The sequence below is a fragment of the Triplophysa rosa genome, linkage group LG22, assembly GCF_024868665.1.
Source record: "Triplophysa rosa linkage group LG22, Trosa_1v2, whole genome shotgun sequence".
Lineage (NCBI taxonomy): Eukaryota > Metazoa > Chordata > Actinopteri > Cypriniformes > Nemacheilidae > Triplophysa > Triplophysa rosa.
Genome location: NC_079911.1, coordinates 9,422,091 through 9,432,453, shown reverse-complemented (window position 1 = coordinate 9,432,453; position 10,363 = coordinate 9,422,091). Strand labels below are relative to the sequence as shown.

The following is a 10,363-nucleotide window of genomic DNA, read 5'->3' as shown; positions in this document are numbered from 1 at the left end:
GTTCACGCAAAGCGTTTAACGTTACCGTTTTGTTAAAATGCTTTCCGGAATTTACTACTAACGTTAACTCGAATTTAATCATAATGAATTTCGACCCCACTAAATTGAGCAAAAAACAGATTATACTTCGTAAAATGAACAAGATGCAAGTGCATTTTGCAAACAATGAGGACGTTTAATGTCTGTGATCCAGATGTAACAAATGATTTATACAAAATAGTGATGGATCAAAGAAAATGAGAAAATATACAACATATTTAAAATATCGCGGGTCGTTGTGTTTAAATTACTCTTACATTATTAAGAGGACTTGTTTTAGTAGGTGCCAGAACACCGAACCATACCACAATCAATAAAGGTCCATTGACATAGCTGTCTTTTTCTAAAACCAATCTGTTGTTACAACGTAACTGGGGACGCTGGAAAGAAACGAGAGCTTTGGGGCTCAGGAATATGTCTTTTAAAAGGGAATTAAACAGCCAAACTGACATATACTCACTCACACATCACAGTTAACACAGTAACCCCCATCCCACCCCGTGATCGATCCGACAAGACATTCCCATGCACGTGTTCTGCCATCATATACCGATGAGTGCTGGGAGCTCAAGCTAAGACTGTAAGTGAAACAGCAGGAGGCTGAAGTTACGGTCCAGATGCTGGTACACTGTGCTGTCATATTTCACAAACTGCAAAAATCAGGCACTCATATATAGTTTATTTTGAGAATTCGCATCTCCTGGGGTTGAGGAAAACAAGGGAGAGGAGAACTGGTTCTCGGTCTTCGTGAAGGAAGTGGTGGAGCACAGGGGGATGGGTCCAGTTACTACATGGTCCATTTGAGAGCATGAAATGCCTCAATGTGGGCACAATGTGATGGGGGGAGCAGAGTGTACCGCTGGCTCAGAGTGCATCATCACCACCACACTGGTTTACAGCAGAAACAAGGCAACATATCAAGTCTGAGCTAACCAGCAAATTAAAACGCAGGCCTGGCAATGGGTCTGACGTGGCTATGTAAGCAGTACAGATCTAATTGTTTGCTACTGCTGTCTTTATATGCTGGATAAGAGAAAATATAATACATTTGAATAAAATACAACAGCAGCAGATGTCATTATAAAAGGAGAGGCGAAAGGAAGAAAGGAGTGAGATTAGAAGGGAAGAAAAAGTAGATCTCGAAGCCTAAAGTGTGTTGTGAAGAGCTGAGGCAGGACAGGCAGACGGGCCATGGCCATGCTGTTGCGATGACCCGGTTATTAGTGGAGAGGAGAAAACTCTCTTCCAGTCCAGAGATGGAGTCACTGTCTAAAAGCCAAGGACACATAGACCCTCTGCCATCATTTCAAATTCGTATTCTCCCTCTTGCTGATTCGATCTCCTTCACTCCCCTGCCATTTGCGGGGTAGGTGAAGGGGGGAAATCTTATTTTTGAATTTGCTTTTTTGTCAGTCCCGACTACCTAGTAGTCATCTAAGTCAAAGAATTCATCGTCATCTCCTTGGTACTCCATGCCCTGGAAATCAACCCGGTACCGCAAAATTCCTGGAAAGAGAGAGTAGGCAGGGTAAAAAACAAGGCCTCTTTCAACAGTGCAACTAATGTTTATCTATTTAGATATTACTTGAACGTTAATCATGTATGAAGAGGACTTACCACCGATGCCTCCAAAGCCTTTCACAAACTGTGAGCCTTCCTGGCTCTTGTCTGTAACGATTTCCAGCGTGGCTCCAAATTTCTTGTAGTTATTGGCAAACCACTCAAGCAGCGGCATGCTCTCGATCAGCTCGTGCTCCTGACCCGTCTAAAACAAACACACCAGGCACAGTTAATGTTATATATTTCCTTCTGGAAAGACAGAGATTTTACAATGGAAAGTAAATATTACACAATCGGCCATCGAACGGTTCAACCAAGCGTGTGTGTGTATATATATAAGGGCTGTCAACGTTAACACAGCGATTAATTTTTTTTGATTAATGCGTTAAAAATATGTAACGCCATTAACGCAACATCCATTTTTTCTGTCATCATTGTCTGGCGTTACATTATATAATCACGCTATTATTCATTTTAAGGCCTTTAAACTATTTAGGCGCAATTTGCAATGCTTGTATTGACATGTCCAATATACTGTAGATTGACAACTTCTGGCTGTGGAACACGGCTCAACGCAACAGGACAGCGGTCCCGTCTGGTGTAGGGCTGCAGCTATCGATTCTTTTACTAATCGAGTATTCTACTGATTTTTCCATCGATTAATCGGGTATTCGGATAATACGTACTTTTTCTTTATTAAAAAGCAATACTAAATATACAAGAGAAAATAAGACAGGTCTCTTAAAATGAGTAAAACAACTAATTTGTTTCCTTTTTAGAACAATTAGTTTTTATTGCTGAAATAGCATACATTAATATCTGTGAAAACTAAACCCATTTAGTACATTCCATTGCCATATTAAATTCAAAATGCAATATAATACAAATATATAAATAAGAAACATGAATAAAAATGGAAATAATAATTTCAAACAATAGCCTATGACTTTATTTTGGCAGGTTGTCAGAAGACGCTTATTTTTTAGTATGTCTGTTTCTTCACTCAAACAATAACATGTTGTGAATAAACTCTCAGCGCAACTCTGGAGGTGAAGTTCATGTCCTCATTCAGCGCAGACGCAGACAAATTCATGAGCATCACGCGTGTAGCAGTTAACTGTGCAGTTCATTCACTCAGACACGCAGACCAGACAGATGAAATGTGTAAATAACAGGATTCGGTGTCCACTAGTCCGCATCTGTTTGATGGACTCAATGCAGCCGGAAAACAAGTTCACTCGTAAAATAGACTAAAACTAAGTAAAATATCAGTTCACCATTTCAATAAGCTATTAGGGCTGTGACGGTGGCAGTTTTTTTACCACCGCGGTGGTAATAGACAAATCGACCGCGGTGGTGCGGTGGTTGAGAAATATATATTATTTATATAAATAATATTTATATTATTATATTTGCGTGTAGCAACCACATGACGAGTGGAAGAGAAATATAGACCTTATTTAAATACTTGAAATTGTTAAATAATTGAAATATGATATCTGAAATAAATGAGGATGAAACATCCGTCAATGTTTAACGCGCAAATCCATCAGTGAAACGGCACACTACAGCATATAAAACATTTAAATAAACATCAGTAAATAATGAAAACTTAAATGATATAAGAAAGCTAAATACTAAATAAAAAAGCTCTTGTTGCAGTAACTTCAGTCAGTGGCGTATTAACCCTTACAGTCCTTAACAATTCCATTTGAAACAAACTGTTTAAACCTACATTGGCTTTCCTATTCAGATTGCCATAAAAACTTTACTTTTTCCGACTCGTTGATGTGAAACTTACTTGTTGACATTGTCCAGATTAAAATGTGTACAGCTGCACTAAATGCGCGTTCAGAAGATGTGCACAGGAGCGCAAATGAAAGATGTCTCTCCGCAACCGCGGCAAAACCTGCACGCGCTCCGACTAAAAGCAAGCGGGTCATAGCCAGTTTTGATTTTACGTATCTGTTCATTTCACAAAAGATCCATTGCAAACCGCAGAATAACCTGGGTTTTGCCGTGCAGGCCTGCGCTCGAACGCACCAACGGAAACGTATGCCAATAATTTCTGTTAATTTAAAATCTTTTAAATAAAACCATCCACAACTGAAAGGCTACAACTAGCAATCGTTATCGCAACTCTCATATTTATTACACCTATATTTGTCAGAGTGACGTGCACTACCGCCGGTGGCAGTTCGCCACCGTCATGGCACTTTACCATCGCGGTGGTGCGGTTGTTACGGCAACCGTCACAGCCCTATAAGCTATCAGTTATTTATCAGCATGAGAAATACGTGTGAGCGTGTGAACATACTAAAACGCGTGTTCTCACGGTGAATGCATTTGCATGAGACTTGAGAGCCCTGTAACATGAATAGAGTTTACGGGCTGTGCGTCAGTAATAACGGTCCGTGGGAAACGCAGTGCTCCGTGTGTACTGTAGTTAAATGGATTAAACGAGGCTTCGAGGCAACAAAAATTGCCTCGATGATTTTTTGTATTCGAATAACTCGAGTTACTCGAGGAATCGTTTCAGCCCTAGTCTGGTGTAAAGGATGAGTCAGAATCTGTCAGACAGCACACCAGTCTCTTTCTTGCTTGAATGAACAAAAACACACAAGATTATACCAGAATCACATTTTGTCTAGTATTTTCGCAAGCACAGTCTTCAACGAGTTAAATAAAGTCTTAAATGAATGCAAAGAGTAGTGAAAATAGGAAGCCCATTTTAGACCTGCTTAGAACGTCAGCTCTTAAACGTGCTGCTGTGACTACTGTCACTAATGTTAATCAAAGAACCAAAGAAAAGAAGAAATCAATGTGATTTTGTAGCTTTAATGAGGATTCTTCTGTATTTCATGTATTTAGCAGTAAAGACTGTAAAGCGTTTGAGAACTTTATATTTATTTTCTGTATATTTTCTACATGTTAGACAGGGCACAGTTATTATAATGGGTTTGATTAGTAGAAAAAAATATATATTTAATAAAGACATCAGTTGCAAAGCCAACAATATTAGAATGTTGGCTTTCATTCATAAAATGATGCTGTTAAAGAAATGTGTTGTTTCTACATTAATTTGAAGATAAAATGTGAAATTATTAGAATGTGAAAGTATATTTAAAAACATAAAAGCTGTGCGTGATTAGTTAGTAAAAAAGATTTAATCAATTGACAGCACTAAAATAAACATGTTAAACAAAATTATAGTGCATGTTTAATTTCACTATACGTGTGTGATTATTCGCAGTTAATCGCACGAAAAAGACGCACTTAATCGCGATTAATTTTTTTAATCTATTGACATTTTCTATGGGGTTAAGGTCAGGCGAGTTTGCTGGCCAATTAAGAACAGGGATACCATGGTCCTTAAACCAGGTACTGGTAGCTTTGGCACTGTGTGCAGGTGCCAAGTCCTGTTGGAAAATGAAATCTGCATCTCCATAAAGTTGGTCAGCAGCAGGAAGCATCAGAAGCGTCTCGCCTGGGCTAAAGACAAAAAGGACTGGACTGCTGCTGAGTGGACCAAAGTTATGTTCTCTGATGAAAGTAAATTTTGCATTTCCTTTGGAAATCAGGGTCCCAGAGTCTGGAGGAAGAGAGGAGAGGCACAGAATCCACGTTGCTTGAGGTCCAGTGTAAAGTTTCCACAGTCAGTGATGGTTTGGGGTGCCATGTCATCTGCTGGTGTTGGTCCACTGTGTATTCTGAGGTCCAAGGTCAACGCAGCCGTATACCAGGAAGTTTTAGAGCACTTCATGCTTCCTGCTGCTGACCAACTTTATGGAGATGCAGATTTCATTTTCCAACAGGACTTGGCACCTGCACACAGTGCCAAAGCTACCAGTACCTGGTTTAAGGACCATGGTATCCCTGTTCTTAATTGGCCAGCAAACTCGCCTGACCTTAACCCATAGAAAATCTATGGGGTATTGTGAAGAGGAAGATGCGATATGCCAGACCCAACAATGCAGAAGAGCTGAAGGCCACTATCAGAGCAACCTGGCCTCTCATAACACCTGAGCAGTGCCACAGACTGATCCACTCCATGCCACGCCGCATTGCTGCAGTAATTCAGGCAAAAGGAGCCCCAACTAAGTATTGAGTGCTGTACATGCTCATACTTTTCATGTTCATACTTTTTAGTTGGCCAAGATTTCTAAAAATCCTTTCTTTGTATTGGTCTTAAGTAATATTCTAATTTTCTGAGATACTGAATTTGGGATTTTCATTAGTTGTCAGTTATAATCATCAAATTAAAAGAAATAAACATTTGAAATATATCAGTCTGTGTGTAATGAATGAATATAATATACAAGTTTCACTTTTTGAATGGAATTAGTGAAATAAATCAACTTTTTGATGATATTCTAATTATATGACCAGCACCTGTATATATACTGATACATCAGAGCAGAACTGCAATGAAGGGATTCAAGTGTTTTAACATAAAAGAAGGCACCTTAATAGGTTTTTAAGGGAGAAGTGTGCATTTTAAGCTGTGTTTGAAAATAACGTGTATGTTAAACATTCAGAATGGATTTGATAAGTGTTTTTACCTACCTCCTTGTCAGTGAAATGAGACTTGTCCTTCTCTTGTTCTGGTGTCAGGTAGAGTATCTTTTCATCTGATAAAAAATAAATGCAATGAGAAAGGAAAACATTTATATTTTGAGAAAAAAAACTGCGAAGGCTAGCACATACATACCGTTTTCAGGTGTAGTGTTTTCTCCATGACAACGCAGGACATAGCGCATAGTGTCCAAGTTCTCGTAAACTATAAGAATCTCCACCGCTCCCATCTCCAGCGCTTTGAGCGTGTCTTCAACACCAAAACAGTACTTCCCTGTGTCCTGACTGATCTCATCGAAATATCGGCCTGATGTCAAAGCATTAAGTCAAAACCAAGAGACGGAAGCAAAGAAACTACAACATTTTCAGGATGCAAACAACTATTACATTTCTTTTAAATTAAGTGTGGCAATCTCACAGAAAACCAACTATGCTTTTATTATTGTACTATAGTGAGCCCATGTTAAATTTGTAATTATAATGGTTTCACTAGACAAAACCCAAAAACTATGGTAACTAGTTAATCCATGGTAAATTTTCATTAGGGAATCCAAATTGAATGGCGCTAAAAAACAAAACACTCTTGTCAAGTATGTAAATGTTGTTTGGGTGACTTACCTATGAGTTTCTTTTCTTGGATGAATTTCACATTGGACAGCACTTCCGCTGAGAGCTCGATGGCCTGGTTGAACCCATTCTCTCCTCCGTACGATATGTCGACCAGTTTTAGAACCTTACCTTGTAACCTCTACATGGGAATAAGAATCGAAATGTTCAAAAACAAACAAGTTTGGAATGGACCGTTAAAGAATTTATTCACAAATTAATCTGACTTTTAATTTTAGGAGTGTCAATCTTTATTATGAGACAACCTATTATTTTTCTATCAACAAATTTAGGACCTCTGTACACTAAATGAAAGACTTTTGCCATTGAAAGACTTTTTACAGCATAAAATAAATTAAGACATATATATTCAGGAATCACAGAAACATGATTATATGCCGTTATTACACGATGGGAAGGCATACCGGATCAAACATGTCTGACTGGCTCAGCTCGGTCTTGAAGTCTGCCGATCCAGCAAGCACCAGCCCAGCCACATTCACCTTGTCATTGGACACAAACAGTTGAACAGCCGTCTCTGCTACCTTCCGCACGTAGTTGTGTCTTTTCTCCATTCTCAAACGCGCAAATCAAAGAGCAGACTGTCCACCTCTGCCTGAGGTTGCGGAAATTTGTTTTAACTTCTTAAAAGTGAATGAATGAAGAAACAGAAAACGATCTTTATACGTTACCGTGTTTTTTGGGCAGATCCACTGTAAATTTGTGCAACACCTCCCTTGTGTTGCCTTGTAAGGTCCCAAACAGGGCGCCGCTACCATCAATCACAATGAAACCAAACTTACTGTCATCTGACAGCAGCGCTGTTAGTGCCTGGGGACAGAAAAATTGTATTAAACATTGTGAAAAACTGCTTTAGAAAGCGGTTTAAAAAATTGTGTGTTCATGTTACTTGGGAGAAAGTGAGTGTACACATAGTCCCATATATTCCCATGTACACACATTCACACCACTAGCAGACAAACCAAAACAGTATGTCCTTACATTTATTCATGCCACATCACAGCATTAGTAATATACAAAATGAATCGAGCACGTACCTCAGTATGGAACTTGTTGTCACATAAATACAAGGATGTGTTGATTGGCTTAAAAGGCTCAAAATCAATGTTGACTTTCTTTTCTTTGCCTTCTTCCGTCACTATGGTGCCACAATACACCACCAGGCCATTTGGAGGCACTGCGAAATAAAAGGGCGGCTTATGAGTAGGGATCAGTAAAGACCACACCCAAAGAAAAGATTGAATCAGCCGTATCGTATCTACACATACACAGTATATCTCTCTGAACTGCTGGCTTAATGTTTCGGCAGCATCCTTGGGAACAACCCAAGTGCTATAAAATTCACTGATCTGAGAAAAAAACATAAAATTGTTGACAAACTTAAAATCAACCCAGATGGAACTAAACCCTCTCTCCAAAAAAACATGCACACTCTCACCTTTGTTGTAGAGTTTGAGTCTCTGCTGTACTGAGGTAATGGCTCCCAGCACAGAAAGTCTGTTGACTCTGCTCTTAATGTTGGAGGCTGTGCCAAACTCATCGGCCAACATCTTCGCTACACGTGAGATCTGATCCTTGGGTGGGATGATGAGGGAAATCATACTGGTACCATTTCTGAGAACCAAAACCACACAATGTCCATTTTTATGTTATGCAAGTTTGGTATGCGAACTGACCTGATATATACCTAATCAAAATGAGTATCATTTAGACAACATCCAAACGAATAAAAGTAAAGCAAGCAATATCATTATTTTCATGAACGTTTATTGAGTGTTCCATACCATAATCATATTACCAGTCTTAAAGTCACATTACTTCAATTTACACAGTTTATAACGTATTTATCTCAGTATGTGATGATAGCATATCTGCATCTCTGCGTCAGCATTAACAACAGGCTAAATACTCATGGCGATAGGTTACATAAGCCATGATGAGGTGAGATGAGCACTTTAACAACAACAATAATAGTGGTGCCATGCCGGGATTTATAAATTTAACACAAACCTAAACACCGCTGATACTTATTGTATTAGGAAACTATTGCACGCGATTTAACCAAATTATGGTGCATCACCTCCACCAAACACACTTTAAGGCATCATTCCGGAAGATCTTTAACGTTACATTTCAAAAGATCTCTCATCTAACGTGTGTTTACACACGTCACAACAAAAAACACATTACAATTTAAAAACCAAGCCATGCAAGTATTGAACGTTCTCATTCTTCCACCATGGTGCTCTCTTCACCAGCTGTTAGCAAGCGGGTTAGCATGTGGTCCACCCAAACCAAATCACACACCAATGTGTTTTTGTTTGTCATTCAACACCTGTAGTACCCAAACAAAGCGGAAGAGATGGATCGAGCCTCACCCTCTGGCCGCCTCAAGGCTTTTGATCAACTTCTTAATCTTCCAAATTTCCACGTTCCTATCCGCTGCGCTGGGGTCGTCCGCCATCTTCCTCGCGCTGTCTGGACCTGCTAAAAAGAGAAATCAACTTTAGCTTGCTAACGTGAACTAGTTAAACGATCAACGACTTTAAAAACAAATAGTTCGTTTTAAGGCTCACTGATCGGGGCTCTGTGACAGGTCGGAATGGTTGTTTGATTTACCAGAGGTTTATTATGAATAGAAGAGGAAACAGGACTGAAGTTTGATGAGCTAACAGGCTAACGTTAATGCAACGGGGGCCTCGCGCGCTCGATAATATCCCTCCACTGTGCCACGCGCGACATAAGCGCGTATACACACATTTTTCAAACGAAATATGCATTGCTAAATTATTCAGATGGAGCATATTAACATAGGCGACTTTGAGATACTTACAGACTACAATGATCCGCTCCGCCGTGTCCCTACGGCAGTTAATTTCTGGTCCAGAGCGAGTTAGCCGCTGTTTTACAGTGACGTGATATTCTTATCGTTAGCAGCCGGTTTAGTCTTGCTGCGCGTGGAGCTTTGGTGGAGGCTCACGTGGGGGGAAAAGCAGAAATTCCATTTAGTATCACTTCCTGAAAACGCGACACATGGAAGGTGTAATTGGAGCGCTGTAATTGGATGATCTCGCTGTCAATCGAAGAGGGTGGACCGACGTTTTGCGAAGAGTGATCTCATCAGACCGCACCGTGGTGGAGTTTGTTACTCCACACACTGAATAAAAAATAAATAAATTATATCCATCGTGGAAATGACGTCTGTATTGGAACAATTAATAAATGTGTAACGGGTTTTTTCCAACCAGTCCTAGCATTATGAACTACAGTTTGTAATGTTTTTGTTACGATGTAAAAAAAAATGTGCTGCTAAAATAGGCTTTATTTATTTTAGGCTATTAAATAACTTGATAAATAAATTGTATTGCAATGATTCATAATATAAAACAAGGACAAATATTTATAATAGAAGACATTTTATACAAATATTACAACCAGTAACTAACAAGTACAACCAGGCACTTTAAATATAACTTTATTTTTATATTCAAAACACATGATACAAAGTTCAATTCTCTACTACCTTTACAGTTTTTATATTAATAATAAAATAACTATATAA

At 39.1% G+C, this 10,363-nt stretch overlaps 1 protein-coding gene across 1 annotated transcript; it reads right to left on the bottom strand.

The window, feature by feature from the left end:
• Window positions 1-154: 154 nt before the first annotated feature.
• On the bottom strand, window positions 155-9,834 carry etf1b (eukaryotic translation termination factor 1b). Its single transcript, XM_057321581.1, is given in 11 exon segments — window positions 155-1,545; window positions 1,657-1,804; window positions 6,166-6,230; window positions 6,311-6,481; window positions 6,793-6,922; window positions 7,206-7,396; window positions 7,473-7,611; window positions 7,839-7,978; window positions 8,240-8,415; window positions 9,180-9,288; window positions 9,635-9,834. Coding segments are annotated over 10 exon segments (1,329 nt in total). The 5' UTR covers window positions 9,266-9,288; window positions 9,635-9,834; the 3' UTR covers window positions 155-1,462.
• Window positions 9,835-10,363: the final 529 nt, after the last annotated feature.